At 35.6% G+C, this 18848-nt stretch overlaps 2 protein-coding genes across 3 annotated transcripts in view; both read right to left on the bottom strand.

Moving 5' to 3' along the window:
- LOC137400728 (acid-sensing ion channel 1-like) overlaps positions 1-4925 on the bottom strand; it is a 57026-nt gene extending 52101 nt beyond the window's left edge. Inside the window, exons 1-4 of the mRNA XM_068087064.1 lie at positions 4807-4925; positions 4183-4373; positions 3761-3890; positions 2308-2441 (exon numbers count right to left, since the gene is read on the bottom strand). Coding sequence (XP_067943165.1) covers positions 2308-2441; positions 3761-3890; positions 4183-4340 — 422 coding nt within the window. The 5' untranslated portion in view covers positions 4341-4373; positions 4807-4925. The remainder of the gene's footprint in view (positions 1-2307; positions 2442-3760; positions 3891-4182; positions 4374-4806) is intronic.
- A 3987-nt stretch (positions 4926-8912) lies between these two features.
- Positions 8913-18848, bottom strand: part of LOC137399562 (regulator of telomere elongation helicase 1 homolog) — a 146541-nt gene continuing 136605 nt past the window's right edge. For both annotated transcript variants that reach the window (XM_068085740.1, XM_068085739.1), the window contains exons 26-27: positions 10446-10517; positions 8913-9657 (exon numbers count right to left, since the gene is read on the bottom strand). In XM_068085740.1, coding sequence (XP_067941841.1) covers positions 9604-9657; positions 10446-10517 — 126 coding nt within the window. In that variant the 3' untranslated portion in view covers positions 8913-9603. The remainder of the gene's footprint in view (positions 9658-10445; positions 10518-18848) is intronic.

The raw sequence follows: 18848 nt of genomic DNA, 5'->3' as shown, positions 1-18848 counted from the left end.
CTACTGCTAACAGCTCTCACCTTTTCTACAGCTAACAGCTCTCACCTTTTCTACAGCTAACAGCTCTAACCTTTCCTACAGCTAACAGCTCTCACCTTTTCTGCAGCTAACAGCTCTCACCTTTTCTACAGCTAACAGCTCTCACCTTTTCTACAGCTAACAGCTCTCACCTTTCCTACAGCTAACAGCTCTAACCTTTCCTACTGCTAACAGCTCTAACCTTTCCTACTGCTAACAGCTCTAACCTTTCCTACAGCTAACAGCTCTAACCTTTCCTACTGCTAACAGCTCTAACCTTTCCTACTGCTAACAGCTCTAACCTTTCCTACTGCTAACAGCTCTAACCTTTTCTGCAGCTAATCTTCCACCTTTCCTACTGCTAACAGCTCTAACCTTTCCTACAGCTAACAGCTCTCACCTTTCCTACAGCTAACAGCTCTAACCTTTCCTACTGCTAACAGCTCTAACCTTTCCTACAGCTAACAGCTCTAACCTTTCCTACAGCTAACAGCTCTAACCTTTCCTACAGCTAACAGCTCTAACCTTTCCTACAGCTAACAGCTCTAACCTTTCCTACAGCTAACAGCTCTAACCTTTCCTACTGCTAACAGCTCTAACCTTTTCTACAGCTAACAGCTCTAACCTTTCCTACAGCTAACAGCTCTAACCTTTCCTACAGCTAACAGCTCTAACCTTTCCTACTGCTAACAGCTCTAACCTTTTCTACAGCTAACAGCTCTAACCTTTCCTACAGCTAACAGCTCTAACCTTTCCTACAGCTAACAGCTCTAACCTTTCCTACAGCTAACAGCTCTAACCTTTCCTACAGCTAACAGCTCTAACCTTTCCTACTGCTAACAGCTCTAACCTTTTCTACAGCTAACAGCTCTAACCTTTCCTACAGCTAACAGCTCTAACCTTTCCTACAGCTAACAGCTTTAACCTTTCCTACAGCTAACAGCTCTAACCTTTCCTACAGCTAACAGCTCTAACCTTTCCTACAGCTAACAGCTCTAACCTTTCCTACAGCTAACAGCTCTAACCTTTCCTACTGCTAACAGCTCTAACCTTTTCTACAGCTAACAGCTCTAACCTTTCCTACAGCTAACAGCTCTAACCTTTCCTACAGCTAACAGCTCTAACCTTTCCTACTGCTAACAGCTCTAACCTTTTCTACAGCTAACAGCTCTAACCTTTCCTACAGCTAACAGCTCTCACCTTTTCTACAGCTAACAGCTCTCACCTTTCCTACAGCTAACAGCTCTCACTTTTTCTACAGCTAACAGCTCTCACTTTTTCTACAGCTAACAGCTCCCACCTTTCCTACAGCTAACGGATCTCACCTTTTCTACGGCTAACAGCTCTCACTTATTCTACAGCTAACGGCTCTCACCTTTCCTACAGCTAACAGCTCTCACTTATTCTACAGCTAACAGCTCTCACCTTTTCTACAGCTAACAGCTCTCACCTTTGCTACAGCTAACAGCTTCCACCTTTTGTACAGCTAACAGCTCTCACTTATTCTACAGCTAACAGCTCTCACCTTTCCTACAGCTAACAGCTCTCACTTTTTCTACAGCTAACGGCTCTCACCTTTCCTACAGCTAACATCTCTCACCTTTCCTACAGCTAACAGCTCTCACTTATTCTACAGCTAACAGCTCTCACTTTTTCTACAGCTAACGGCTCTCACCTTTCCTACAGCTAACATCTCTAACCTTTTCTGCAGCTAACAGCTCTCACCTTTCCTACAGCTAACAGCTCTCACTTATTCTACAGCTAACAGCTCTCACTTATTCTACAGCTAACAGCTCTCACTTTTTCTACAGCTAACGGCTCTCACCTTCCCTACAGCTAACATCTCTCACTTTTTCTACAGCTAACAGCTCTCACCTTTCCTACAGCTAACAGCTCTCACCTTTTCTACAGCTAACAGCTCTCACCTTTTCTTCAGCTAACCGCTCTCACCTCTTCTACAGCTAACCGCACACTTTTTCTACAGCTAAATTTAGATTTATAAACACTATCTCACTTGTTAATAAGCCACTAGCATCTGATTCGTGGTTGTTTTGTAACATAATGCTAAATCATTTAAATTTGCTTTTAAACTGCTTGTTTTTCAGTAAAAAAGTTGAAATTGGAATTTAAATTTAAAGGGAATTAGTAAGTATTAATTAAGATTCCACTCTTAGGTATTTTATCAAACCTGAATAGTAATAGTAATAGTAAGGTTTGACTGGTTACTGACGTGTACCCAAACAGTTTTGTTAGTAATACTGCTAGTAATCTCAATCTACAATCACTCACATCGATGCTGGTACATAATAGCTGTAACGCTCCAATAAGAATTGGTCTAGTCCAGTGAGGTTATACTGTTCAATCGCTGCCAGAACAGCTTTTTTTTCATATCCTCTGTGATCACAGAAAACCACACTTGGAAACTAAAACAAAAAACAGCGTTTATAGTTTTTAGTCGCCAAAGTCTGAGTAAATATTTCAATTTGTATGTGGAAGAGGTGTCATCAGGGATGTAGTGCTATCTTAACTCTCCCTAACTAAGCTATGGTTAGAAAATTTGTGGGTTCTTTAGGTATAACTATTGTTAGGGTTAAAAAATTTTAGACCGTCAATTCTCAAGGTATATTATAGCTTTATTTCATTGACTCAAGTACACTAATGTCATTATAGTCGACATTCAATGGCCATTCAATATAAAAGCAGCATACAATAGTTGCTTGCCTTTCTTAGCGCTCTTGGCAACACTATATTCCCAAATTATTTTCTCAACTTATTTATTACTACAGATGTGCTCATTTCTGATACCATATACATGATTTTAAAGCCCTGTAGGCTTTGGCGGCCGGGGCTTTGCCCCAGACCCCACTGGGGGGCTTACAGCGCCCCAGCTGTTCCAACCGCCACTACATGGCGGTGGAGTCGCGTTGCAACCCTTGGTCGCCTATATCCGCTTATCTCAACTTTACAGTTATGGTTAAAAAAAGGTTAGCAATACATAACTCGGTATCACTCTACATGTCATTAAAACATGTACATGTATGGCACTAAATATGTTCCCACATATATCACTTTATGTGTCCAGACTTACTTCACTACATGCCTCTTTCATTCATAATCATATATGTTACAAAAGGTCTCCACATGTTTCCACATTGAATACTTTAGTATGTTTTAGGATTGCAGACAGTTGTTCTGTTTTTCTACGAAATGTTTGAAACAAATACTTCAGATCATTAGATTACATTAAATCTCTGTAACTAATGATTGAAATGACATTTGGGCTTTTTTCCATAATTCCGATCCTTATATTGCGATCTATATATTGCAATCTACATAGTGTGATCTATATATTGCGATCTATATAGTGTGATCTATATATTGCGATCTATATAGTGTGATCTATATAGTGCGATATATATATTGCAATCTATATAGTGTGATGTATATATATATAGTGTGATCTATATAGTGTGATCTATATAGTGTAATCTATATATTGCAATCTATATATTGCGATCTATTTAGTGTGATCTATATATTGCAATCTATATAGTGTGATCTATATATTGCAATCTATATAGTGTGATCTATATACTGCGATCTATATAACGCGATCTTTATAATGACAATTCGAGCAAAGCCTACATATTAAATACATCCTTACAAATATTTGATGTAAGAGTAAATCTAAATAAAATTAGTCAAAAAATAAATTTAAACGTACATCTTATCATTTACTCACACGTAGCATTTCAACGCGCGTGTTTTTCAGCTTCGTAGTAGTCTCCTTCCTGATCAAAGCAGAAAATAGGTCATAGGATGCTCCGGTTGCGTAGGCTAACATGACCACTATAGCAAACAGCCATGTCACCCTGGAGGTTACACAAAATGCTGCAAGTTGTTTACTTATAGAAAACACAAAACACTTCACTCTAGTAATAGCAAACAGAATAATAATTACAAACACTGCTCCTTTCATCAGCAAGCAACTCAGTTTCTGTCTACCATAACCTTACCCAGCTATTTATACAAATGAGACATCTTTGTTTGCTAAGCAACCATAATGTTGACAATACCTGAAACTCAGTTAATGTCTATGGTACAAATGTCTCATCATAGTAGTTGATTTGCACACAAAAAACACTATTAATATCCAGTACATACCTATTGGAGGCTGAAGCTGTTTTCTGGCTCACATATCTGATGCCATGCATCGAGACCTCTTGTGTGAAGCTTTGCCAGCTGATTTCCTCAGATCCACCATTTTCTTGAGGTCTTTTTTGTTTGCACTCACATTTACAGTTACAAGTACCTGAGGCCATCTTTTTTATTGTTCAGTTAGTGATGGTGGAACTCTACAAACAACCAAAAACGCAAAGTTTTGTTTACTTCAATTACACACCTTTCTGGAGTCAAATTAGTTTTAATATAAATTGAAGACTTTTTATTTCACATTCACCAGCTCCTCAACTCTTCGTTTGTTTAAAAACTAAAGCATTCAAAATGATTCTTTGATGTTGAGCTAGCCAAACAGTAAGTGAAAATAACCCCAATGGTATACAGCCTCCATGGCGGGGGGGGTATACAGCCCCCCATGGGGGGTGTATACCCCCATGGGGGGCTGTATACCCCCCCATGGGGGGTATACAGCCCCCCATGGGGGGGGGGGGGGTATACAGCCCCCCCATGGGGGGTGTATACCATTGCTAACACACACACAAGAAAACCTACCCTCGTGTAATCATTTTCTTTAACTAAAGTGAGAAAAAAAGTATTTTTAAATCCTACCTAGCAGCTACTCCAATTCCAATCTGACAGAATCTTTTTAGTTTCTACAGAACAGTCAATAATGGATTATAAGCGCCTCTCTGACGAACATGGGTGATGAACGACATACAAGATAGCTTTCAAAAGACTTTGCATCAGCCAATAACAAATAACCAAAAGAGTTGGCTCCAATGGTAATCTGGTGAATAATTTAACGATTTCCAAAAGTATAAAAAATGCTAGAGCGATACATTACACGATGCCACAGTTAGCATGACAAAAGATTAGCTATTGATTGCCAGTTAAAATGGAAGGAAGCTAGCAACACTTAAGCTAGCAGACTTATCAATAATTGTTCCTCTCAGCCATATCTTGATTCCCACAATCAAAAAGTTAAGTGTTTACTTTACTCAGAATGGCTTAGTTAACTTTTACACTCATTGACGCACAGGAACAAAATGCAAGTGTTCTTCTGCGTCAGTACAAATGACGCAGAGGAACAGTTGCATGCTGTTCCTGCAGTTGCATGCATATGACAGAAAACATTACCTGAATTTGACGATTTCCTTGCGACGTAACGTCATGTGACGAAAAAATCCTTCGGTAAATCTTTGCTTTTAAGCATGTATTGTGGATATATGGGTAACATGTGACCCATATAGCTGCCCAATCTCAACATAGCTTACAGCTGCCCGACCTCAACATAGTTTATAGCTGCCCACTCTCAACTCCATACTTTTTGTAATTCATTTGCAAATTTGGCAGCTGTTTACTGAGTTCATTTTAGCCACTCTTTTACTACCTCTTCCATCAAAGTTCCAAAGCGAGTAGGAAATACTTGAAGTATTTCCTACATCAAGTTTAACACGTCAGTCATTGCACAAGCACATGCAGCTGTTTTTAAAACCAACAACTCACACGAATCCTTTTAAAATCTGTCGCCAGCTTTTCACTATTTTACTTGTTTAACTTTATTAGCAGATATATCTATAGATATATATCTATAGATATATATGTATATGAATATATATCTATATACACAAAGAATAAACCAAAAGAATGCTGTAGTATCAAATTCAATGAAAATAGGACCTCTAATTATTGCAGAGGGACACAGCACCCTCGGCAATCTCTCAGTGAATGTTACTATTCTTTTCATGACTCTACGCCATTAACCGCCTGAACCCGCTGACCCACCTCTGTTCTCAACATTAAATAAACTTTGTTGCTGAACCCTTCCAAAAATGAAACTAGAAACTTAGAGCAAATCTGACACAATCTGTTGCTGTTGGGTATGTGGACACCATTTGCTCATGTAAGCTCTTTGTCATCTTTTATGTTAAATGGTAGCTCTAGAGAAGTATTGCCTCAAGTTTGGGATTTGATATAAAGCTCTTTACAATAGTTCAATTGGTAGATCGAGTCAAGTGTTGCTGGTGAGCTCAATGGAGGTGCAGTCTAAGCATCAATAAATTGTCAAGCCTTACACTGAACTCGCTCATATGTTGCTATGGCCTGCTATGGTATTGAAAATACATAAACCTATTGTTTAGCTAGGATGAAGTTAAAATACTGGAAACAGTTACACGACAAAAAAGATACCTGTTACCAACATATATAAGCTTATACAACAGCATATATTAAAAAAATACTAACCTGCTAGCTAGTACAAAACCAGTAGCTGTTTGTTCGATGGCTTTTATGGAGCCATCTGCTAGTCTACGAGGAACAAAAGGACAGTGCAAGATTGACTGTACTGCCAGCTTATATTAGTCTAAAAACATGAATAATTAATTATTCTTATCCAATATAGTGACTAGATTGCCCTATATATCCAGACTTAGTGTCTACTCTAGCAGATTATAAGTTAGCAGAAAGCTGAGTGTCCTTCAGGGACAGGGCAGAATTAGAATGAATATGGAACCATCTACAATTCCTTGTTATGGGATAAGGCTCTAATGATATCATCTTGCTATGAGAATAATCAAGATTGTAGTACATTGTATGTAAATCTATCTATATAAATCTCAGCATTCATCATTCTGTTCTCCGTGCGTCCAGTTACAGCAATAACAGAAAATCTGATTCGCACTGAATTTGAACTCGGAACCTGAAGGTCTGCAAACAGTCGCACTAACCACTAGGCCAAACCAAACAGCTGCAATGCTATGCAATAGAATAATTGTGTTCATACTCATCATTGTACCCGATAAAATACACACACTTGAAGGGCTTGCGAAAATGCTATTAGTTACTACTAGCATGCTTGAAGATCATGATTGACTGCGTGAGACATGATGCGTAATGATTATAGATATGGCTTCAAACATGGCTATCATTATAGCCATGTTTGAAGCCAAGATTGAGGCAAGCTTAAGTTACTCAGATTCATCTAGTTTTATATATATAACAACAGTTTCTGGGACAGCCTACGTTGATACTCTACTGTTGAATAAAAGTTCAAGGGTAATACATGTGCATGCTCTAGTAAATGTTTATTATTACATGCTGGCTGATGTGGGTTAGAAGATAGTTTTACTTCTCATGGACTGATGTGGGTTACGAGAAGAGTTTTATTGCATGTTACCTGATGTTCTAGCTGATGTAGATTTGGAGAGCACAGTTTTACTCCATTCTAGCTGATGTGGATTTGGAGACGATAGTTTTGCTCCATTCTAGCTGATGAGAGTTAGGAGAGAACAGTTTTACTCCATTCTAGCTGATGTGGGTTAGGAGAGGTCAGTTTTACTCTTTGCTAGCTGATGTAGATTAGGAGAGGACAGTTTTACTCCATTCTAGCTGATGTGGATTCGAAGAGGTCAGTTTTACTCAGTTCTAGCTGATGTGGGTTAGGAGAGGACAGTTTTACTCTTTGCTAGCTGATGTGAATTCGGAGAAGACAGTTTTACTCCATTCTAGCTGATGTGGGTTCGAAGAAGACAGTTTCACTCCATTCTAGCTGATGTGGGTTCGAAGAGGACAGTTTTACTCCATTCTAGCTGATGTGGATTCGGAGAAGACAGTTTTACTTTTGTTAGCTGATGTGGGTTAGGAGAGGTCAGTTTTACTCTTTGCTAGCTGATGTGGATTAGGAGAGGTCAGTTTTACTCTTTGTTAGCTAATGTGGGTTAGAAGAGGTCAGTTTTACTCCATTCTAGCTGATGTGGGTTCGGAGAGGACAGTTTTATTTTTGTTAGCTGATGTGAATTAGGAGAGGTCAGTTTTACTTTTTGTTAGCTGATGTGGATTAGGAGAGGTCAGTTCTACTCCATTCTAGCTGATGTGGGTTAGAAGAGGTCAGTTTTACTCCATTCTAGCTGATGTGGATTCGGAGAAGACAGTTTTACTCTTTGTTAGCTGATGTGGGTTCGAAGAGGTCAGTTTTACTCCACTCTAGCTGATGTGGATTCGGAGAAGACAGTTTTATTGAATGCTGGCTGATGTGGGTTAGGAGAAGACAGTTTTATTGAATGCTGGCCGATGAGGGTTAGAAAAGGACAGTTTTGAAGTACCATCACTACTCTGCCTTCAGGTGGTCTGACTAAAACACTGGTTTATGTTACAATATATCTAGTTTTTGCTATAACCCCAGTTTATAACAATTTACTATTGCTTCTAGCTGCTCACGCAGACTACTCACAAAGTTTAACAACTGAAATATAATAATACTTCATCCAAAACACTAGCTGTTTCATCTTTGCCAATGCTCACCTAGAAACCTTAAGAGTTGCCTGCGAGGAAACATTCAGCTATGTCATGAGGGAACATTCAGCTATGTCATGTGACTCGCATCAATGAACTCAAGAAACAACCAACGCCATCCCGAGCATACAAGCTGTAAAACAGCAGGCTGAGCATAGTGCCAAATCAAAAGGAAACCCAAGAATGTGATTAGGCAATGTAACCAATGAGAGTGAGATGTTTATACTACACATAGCAGCATTTCTCGTGGACTCCTTACCTCCTCCTTACCCCAGCTGCATCAACTAGAGGTAGTTACATGTATTTAATCCACTGAAACTTAGTAATATAACAATACATGGGAAGCTTACGACGACACCGTGTCAAGAGCATGGCCCAAACTTTACTTTCCACAAGACAAGCAAAACAAATAAACACACCTAGTGTCTAATCACCAGAATATATATATTTTGCCACAAATATGTACAAATACCCGAAGTCAAGAGCAATAAACCATTGAACAATCATGCAGAGAGTGTGCCATACCATGGCCCAACAATGTTGGTCCAACCCATTTATATTCATCTCCTTGCGATAGGCTCCCTCCTTTATTATCTTCACCTGTGATCTCCGCCTTTGTTCTCTCGGTCTACCGAGTCGGCTAACGGGTACCTGAGTTTTATGATAAGATAGGGAGATTTGACCGGTGCTAGTAGGGTCGGCCAAGCCGGCCCAGGCCATGATGCCCTGCCGTGACAACTGATAAAATCAATAATCTGAGAAATGTTAGCAAAACCACCAGAATGAAAGCCTGTTGTGCAGCCAACATCAAACTAGAGTAAGATATTTCACCACACATTTTCAAACAATGGATGAGCCTGAATATCTAACCGTGTTGACTATAAATTCCACACAAATTATTCTATGAAAAAAGATATCGAGTATTGTATATCATCTTCAAGTGAGTATCATATGATGCATTTACAAAGAACAGAAATAATACAATGATATAATATAAAAAGTGATAAGATATATACATCGGTTTCGACTGCATTACAAAGTTTATTGCATAAATACAGTAATAAACATCACTGGGGCAGCTGTATTGCTGTACTGGACAATTGGTGTCATTCCCTGCTATAACAGCTCGTTATCACATGTTTCTAAACTCTCTTGGTCAGCAATCTGGGTCTAAAACCGATAAAAACTATACTCTACCATCATATGCCAAAAGGCAACAGGAACTGTCTCATGTTAGTGGAGGAGTATCATTATTCTCACAAACTATGACGGCAGTTAGCAAGTGCTACGGGTGTTAAAGAAGTGGTAGGTTTATTTTGAATAACTATGACAGAAAGCAGGTGATACTATCGTAGTTAGTAGAGGACACCTCTGTTCTAATAAATTATAATAGTAGGAAGCTAAGGCTATAAAGCATTAATTATTCCTGAATGAAAGCCATAAGAAAACATTCAACTGCTACATGGAATCTGAACGCACACAAGCCAGCAGTTACGAGTGAACTCCATTAGTCTTAATTAACAACACAAACTGTACCATGTTTGAATATAATGCTAAATAAAATATAAGTTATATAAAATAGCAGAGATAGAGACAAGGGAGGTAAATTACATAGAATAGCAGATATATAGAAAAGGGAGGTAAATTACAAAGAATAGCAGATATAGAGACAAGGGAGGTAAGTTACATAAAATAGCAGATATATAGAAAAGGGAGGTAAATTACAAAGAATAGCAGATATAGAGACAAGGGAGGTAAGTTACATAGAGCAGCAGATATAGAAAGGAAGGTAAGTTTCACTAACTGTCCAGTTCCTTCAAAACCTAAACACTGATAATATTATGTAAACCAAATTGGATGCTATTTTCACAGCTGTGATATGAGACGACAACTGAGATGGTCTTACTACTGATGAATCATGAGTGAATCATTTGTAGGGTGAAACATCTGTAACTCACAGAGTTGGAGATGTCTATAGGACCTCCTGAGATTTGGAGTTTAAGAGAAACACTATGTCCATATTCAAGTACCTAAAAAATATTACGCAAACATGGTGATAGATAGTGGATGTGGTAGATGAGTAATAATATTAGACAAACATGGTGATAGATAGTGGATGTGGTAGATGAGTAATAATATTACACAAACATGGTGATAGATAGTGGATGTAGTAGATGAGTAATAATATTACACAAACATGGTGATAGATAGTGGATGTGGTAGATGAGTAATAATACTACACAAACATGGTGATAGATAGTGGATGTGGTAGATGAGTAATAATATTACACAAACATGGTGATAGATAGTGGATGTGGTAGATGAGTAATAATATTACACAAACATGGTGATAGATAGTGGATGTGGCAGATGAGTAATAATATTAGACAAACATGGTGATAGATAGTGGATGTAGTAGATGAGTAATAATATTAGACAAACATGGTGATAGATAGTGGATGTAGTAGATGAGTAATAATATTACACAAACATGGTGATAGATAGTGGATGTGGTAGATGAGTAATAATATTACACAAACATGGTGATAGATAGTGGATGTGGTAGATGAGTGATAATATTACACAAACATGGTGATAGATAGTGGATGTGGTAGATGAGTAATAATATTACACAAACATGGTGATAGATAGTGGATGTGGTAGATGAGTAATAATATTACACAAACATGGTGATAGATAGTGGATGTGGTAGATGAGTAATAATATTACACAAACATGGTGATAGATAGTGGATGTAGTAGATGAGTAATAATATTAGACAAACATGGTGATAGATAGTGGATGTGGTAGATGAGTAATAATACTACACAAACATGGTGATAGATAGTGGATGTGGTAGATGAGTAATAATATTAGACAAACATGGTGATAGATAGTGGATGTGGTAGATGAGTAATAATATTACACAAACATGGTGATAGATAGTGGATGTGGTAGATGAGTAATAATACTACACAAACATGGTGATAGATAGTGGATGTGGTAGATGAGTAATAATATTACACAAACACGGTGATAGATAGTGGATGTGGTAGATGAGTAATAATATTAGACAAACATGGTGATAGATAGTGGATGTGGTAGATGAGTAATAATATTACACAAACATGGTGATAGATAGTGGATGTGGTAGATGAGTAATAATACTACACAAACATGGTGATAGATAGTGGATGTGGTAGATGAGTAATAATATTACACAAACACGGTGATAGATAGTGGATGTGGTAGATGAGTAATAATATTAGACAAACATGGTGATAGATAGTGGATGTGGTAGATGAGTAATAATATTACACAAACATGGTGATAGATAGTGGATGTGGTAGATGAGTAATAATACTACACAAACATGGTGATAGATAGTGGATGTGGTAGATGAGTAATAATATTACACAAACATGGTGATAGATAGTGGATGTGGTAGATGAGTAATATTATTACACAAACATGGTGATAGATAGTGGATGTGGTAGATGAGTAATAATATTACACAAACATGGTGATAGATAGTGGATGTAGTAGATGAGTAATAATACTACACAAACACGGTGATAGATAGTGGATGTGGTACATGAGTAATAATACTACACAAACATGGTGATAGATAGTGGATGTGGTAGATGAGTAATAATATTACACAAACATGGTGATAGATAGTGGATGTAGTAGATGAGTAATAATACTACACAAACATGGTGATAGATAGTGGATGTGGTAGATGAGTAATAATACTACACAAACATGGTGATAGATAGTGTATGTAGTAGATGAGTAATAATACTACACAAACATGGTGATAGATAGTGTATGTAGTAGATGAGTAATAATATTACACAAACATGGTGATAGATAGTGGATGTAGTAGATGAGTAATAATACTACACAAACACGGTGATAGATAGTGGATGTGGTAGATGAGTAATAATACTACACAAACATGGTGATAGATAGTGGATGTGGTAGATGAGTAATAATATTAGACAAACATGGTGATAGATAGTGGATGTGGTAGATGAGTAATAATATTACACAAACATGGTGATAGATAGTGGATGTGGTAGATGAGTAATAATACTACACAAACATGGTGATAGATAGTGGATGTGGTAGATGAGTAATAATATTACACAAACACGGTGATAGATAGTGGATGTGGTAGATGAGTAATAATATTAGACAAACATGGTGATAGATAGTGGATGTGGTAGATGAGTAATAATATTACACAAACATGGTGATAGATAGTGGATGTGGTAGATGAGTAATAATACTACACAAACATGGTGATAGATAGTGGATGTAGTAGATGAGTAATAATACTACACAAACATGGTGATAGATAGTGTATGTGGTAGATGAGTAATAATACTACACAAACATGGTGATAGATAGTGGATGTGGTAGATGAGTAATAATACTACACAAACATGGTGATAGATAGTGTATGTAGTAGATGAGTAATAATACTACACAAACATGGTGATAGATAGTGTATGTAGTAGATGAGTAATAATATTACACAAACATGGTGATAGATAGTGGATGTAGTAGATGAGTAATAATATTACACAAACATGGTGATAGATAGTGTATGTGGTAGATGAGTAATAATACTACACAAACATGGTGATAGATAGTGGATGTGGTAGATGAGTAATAATATTACACAAACATGGTGATAGATAGTGGATGTAGTAGATGAGTAATAATACTACACAAACATGGTGATAGATAGTGTATGTAGTAGATGAGTAATAATACTACACAAACATGGTGATAGATAGTGTATGTAGTAGATGAGTAATAATACTACACAAACATTGTGATAGATAGTGGATGTAGTAGATGAGTAATAATATTACACAAACATGGTGATAGATAGTGTATGTAGTAGATGAGTAATAATACTACACAAACATGGTGATAGACAGTGGATGTAGTAGATGAGTAATAATATTACACAAACATGGTGATAGATAGTGGATGTAGTAGATGAGTGATAATATTACACAAACATGGTGATAGATAGTGGATGTAGTAGATGAGTAATAATACTACACAAACATGGTGATAGATAGTGGATGTAGTAGATGAGTAATAATACTACACAAACATGGTGATAGATAGTGGATGTGGTAGATGAGTAATAATATTACACAAACATGGTGATAGATAGTGTATGTAGTAGATGAGTAATAATATTAGACAAACATGGTGATAGATAGTGGATGTGGTAGATGAGTAAAAATATTACACAAACATGGTGATAGATAGTGGATGTAGTAGATGAGTAATAATATTACACAAACATGGTGATAGATAGTGGATGTAGTAGATGAGTAATAATATTACACAAACATGGTGATAGATAGTGTATGTGGTAGATGAGTAATAATACTACACAAACATGGTGATAGATAGTGGATGTGGTAGATGAGTAATAATACTACACAAACATGGTGATAGATAGTGGATGTGGTAGATGAGTAATAATATTACACAAACATGGTGATAGATAGTGTATGTAGTAGATGAGTAATAATACTACACAAACATGGTGATAGATAGTGTATGTAGTAGATGAGTAATAACATTACACAAACATGGTGATAGATAGTGTATGTAGTAGGTGAGTAATAATATTACACAAACATGGTGATAGATAGTGGATGTAGTAGATGAGTAATAATATTTCACAAACTTGGTGATAGATAGTGGATGTAGTAGATGAGTAATAATATTAGACAAACATGGTGATAGATAGTGGATGTAGTAGATGAGTAATAATATTTCACAAACATGGTGATAGATAGTGTATGTAGTAGATGAGTAATAATACTACACAAACATGGTGATAGATAGTGGATGTAGTAGATGAGTAATAATACTACACAAACATGGTGATAGATAGTGTATGTAGTAGATGAGTAATAATATTACACAAACATGGTGATAGATAGTGTATGTAGTAGATGAGTAATAATACTACACAAACATGGTGATAAATAGTGTATGTAGTAGATGAGTAATAATATTACACAAACATGGTGATAGATAGTGTATGTAGTAGATGAGTAATAATACTACACAAACATGGTGATAGATAGTGGATGTAGTAGATGAGTAATAATATTAGACAAACATGGTGATAGATAGTGGATGTAGTAGATGAGTAATAATATTACACAAAAATGGTGATAAATAGTGTATGTAGTAGATGAGTAATAATACTACACAAACATGGTGATAGATAGTGGATGTGGTAGATGAGTAATAATATTACACAAACATGGTGATAGATAGTGGATGTAGTAGATGAGTAATAATACTACACAAACATGGTGATAAATAGTGTATGTAGTAGATGAGTAATAATACTACACAAACATGGTGATAGATAGTGTATGTAGTAGATGAGTAATAATATTACACAAAACTGGTGATAGATAGTGGATGTAGTAGATGAGTAATAATATTAAACAAACATGGTGATAGATAGTGGATGTGGTAGATGAGTAATAATATTACACAAACATGGTGATAGATAGTGTATGTAGTAGATGAGTAATAATATTACACAAACATGGTGAAAGATAGTGGATGTAGTAGATGAGTAATAATACTACACAAACATGGTGATAGATAGTGGATGTGGTAGATGAGTAATAATACTACACAAACATGGTGATAGATAGTGTATGTAGTAGATGAGTAATAATATTACACAAACATGGTGATAGATAGTGTATGTAGTAGATGAGTAATAATATTACACAAACATGGTGATAGATAGTGGATGTAGTAGATGAGTAATAATACTACACAAACATGGTGATAGATAGTGGATGTGGTAGATGAGTAATAATACTACACAAACATGGTGATAGATAGTGGATGTGGTAGATGAGTAATAATATTAGACAAACATGGTGATAGATAGTGGATGTAGTAGATGAGTAATAATACTACACAAACATGGTGATAGATAGTGGATGTAGTAGATGAGTAATAATATTACACAAACATGGTGATAGATAGTGTATGTAGTAGATGAGTAATAATACTACACAAACATGGTGATAGATAGTGGATGTAGTAGATGAGTAATAATATTACACAAACATGGTGATAGATAGTGGATGTAGTAGATGAGTAATAATATTACACAAACATGGTGATAGATAGTGTATGTAGTAGATGAGTAATAATACTACACAAACATGGTGATAGATAGTGGATGTGGTAGATGAGTAATAATATTACACAAACATGGTGATAGATAGTGGATGTAGTAGATGAGTAATAATACTACACAAACATGGTGATAGATAGTGGATGTGGTAGATGAGTAATAATACTACACAAACATGGTGATAGATAGTGGATGTGGTAGATGAGTAATAATATTACACAAACACGGTGATAGATAGTGGATGTAGTAGATGAGTAATAATATTACACAAACATGGTGATAAATAGTGTATGTAGTAGATGAGTAATAATATTACACAAACATGGTGATAGATAGTGTATGTAGTAGATGAGTAATAATATTACACAAACATGGTGATAGATAGTGGATGTAGTAGATGAGTAATAATACTACACAAACATGGTGATAAATAGTGTATGTAGTAGATGAGTAATAATATTACACAAACATGGTGATAGATAGTGTATGTAGTAGATGAGTAATAATACTACACAAACATGGTGATAGATAGTGGATGTAGTAGATGAGTGATAATATTACACAAACATGGTGATAGATAGTGGATGTAGTAGATGAGTAATAATATTACACAAACATGGTGATAGATAGTGTATGTAGTAGATGAGTAATAATACTACACAAACATGGTGATAGATAGTGGATGTGGTAGATGAGTAAAAATATTACACAAACATGGTGATAGATAGTGGATGTAGTAGATGAGTAATAATACTACACAAACATGGTGATAGATAGTGGATGTGGTAGATGAGTAAAAATATTACACAAACATGGTGATAGATAGTGGATGTAGTAGATGAGTAATAATATTACACAAACATGGTGATAGATAGTGGATGTAGTAGATGAGTAATAATACTACACAAACATGGTGATAGATAGTGGATGTGGTAGATGAGTAATAATATTACACAAACATGGTGATAGATAGTGGATGTGGTAGATGAGTAATAATACTAAACAAACATGGTGATAGATAGCGTATGTAGTAGATGAGTAATAATACTACACAAACATGGTGATAGATAGTGGATGTGGTAGATGAGTAATAATATTAGACAAACATGGTGATAGATAGTGGATGTAGTAGATGAGTAATAATATTACACAAACATGGTGATAGATAGTGTATGTAGTAGATGAGTAATAATATTACACAAACATGGTGATAGATAGTGGATGTAGTAGATGAGTAATAATACTACACAAACATGGTGATAGATAGTGTATGTAGTAGATGAGTAATAATACTACACAAACATGGTGATAGATAGTGGATGTAGTAGATGAGTAATAATACTACACAAACATGGTGATAAATAGTGTATGTAGTAGATGAGTAATAATACTACACAAACATGGTGATAAATAGTGTATGTAGTAGATGAGTAATAATATTACACAAACATGGTGATAGATAGTGTATGTAGTAGATGAGTAATAATACTACACAAACATGGTGATAGATAGTGGATGTAGTAGATGAGTGATAATATTACACAAACATGGTGATAGATAGTGGATGTAGTAGATGAGTAATAATATTACACAAACATGGTGATAGATAGTGTATGTAGTAGATGAGTAATAATACTACACAAACATGGTGATAGATAGTGGATGTGGTAGATGAGTAAAAATATTACACAAACATGGTGATAGATAGTGGATGTAGTAGATGAGTAATAATGCTACACAAACATGGTGATAGATAGTGGATGTGGTAGATGAGTAAAAATATTACACAAACATGGTGATAGATAGTGGATGTAGTAGATGAGTAATAATATTACACAAACATGGTGATAGATAGTGTATGTAGTAGATGAGTAATAATACTACACAAACATGGTGATAGATAGTGGATGTGGTAGATGAGTAAAAATATTACACAAACATGGTGATAGATAGTGGATGTAGTAGATGAGTAATAATACTACACAAACATGGTGATAGATAGTGGATGTGGTAGATGAGTAAAAATATTACACAAACATGGTGATAGATAGTGGATGTAGTAGATGAGTAATAATATTAGACAAACATGGTGATAGATAGTGTATGTAGTAGATGAGTAATAATACTACACAAACATGGTGATAGATAGTGGATGTAGTAGATGAGTAATAATACTACACAAACATGGTGATAGATAGTGGATGTGGTAGATGAGTAATAATATTACACAAACATGGTGATAGATAGTGGATGTGGTAGATGAGTAATAATACTACACAAACATGGTGATAGATAGCGTATGTAGTAGATGAGTAATAATACTACACAAACATGGTGATAGATAGTGGATGTGGTAGATGAGTAATAATATTAGACAAACATGGTGATAGATAGTGGATGTAGTAGATGAGTAATAATATTACACAAACATGGTGATAGATAGTGTATGTAGTAGATGAGTAATAATATTACACAAACATGGTGATAGATAGTGGATGTAGTAGATGAGTAATAATACTACACAAACATGGTGATAGATAGTGTATGTAGTAGATGAGTAATAATACTACACAAACATGGTGATAAATAGTGTATGTAGTAGATGAGTAATAATACTACACAAACATGGTGATAGATAGTGGATGTGGTAGATGAGTAATAATATTACACAAACATGGTGATAGATAGCGTATGTAGTAGATGAGTAATAATACTACACAAACATGGTGATAGATAGTGGATGTGGTAGATGAGTAATAATATTAGACAAACATGGTGATAGATAGTGTATGTAGTAGATGAGTAATAATATTACACAAACATGGTGATAGATAGTGTATGTAGTAGATGAGTAATAATACTACACAAACATGGTGATAAATAGTGTATGTAGTAGATGAGTAATAATACTACACAAACATGGTGATAGATAGTGGATGTAGTAGATGAGTAATAATATTACACAAACATGGTGATAGATAGTGGATGTGGTAGATGAGTAATAATATTACACAAACATGGTGATAGATAGTGGATGTAGTAGATGAGTAATAATACTACACAAACATGGTGATAGATAGTGGATGTAGTAGATGAGTAATAATATTACACAAACTCGGTGATAGATAGTGTATGTAGTAGATGA

This window comes from Watersipora subatra, chromosome 7 (genome assembly GCF_963576615.1).
Source record: "Watersipora subatra chromosome 7, tzWatSuba1.1, whole genome shotgun sequence".
In the NCBI taxonomy this organism is placed as follows: Eukaryota; Metazoa; Bryozoa; class Gymnolaemata; order Cheilostomatida; family Watersiporidae; genus Watersipora; species Watersipora subatra.
This window is presented reverse-complemented; position numbering and strand designations above follow the sequence as displayed.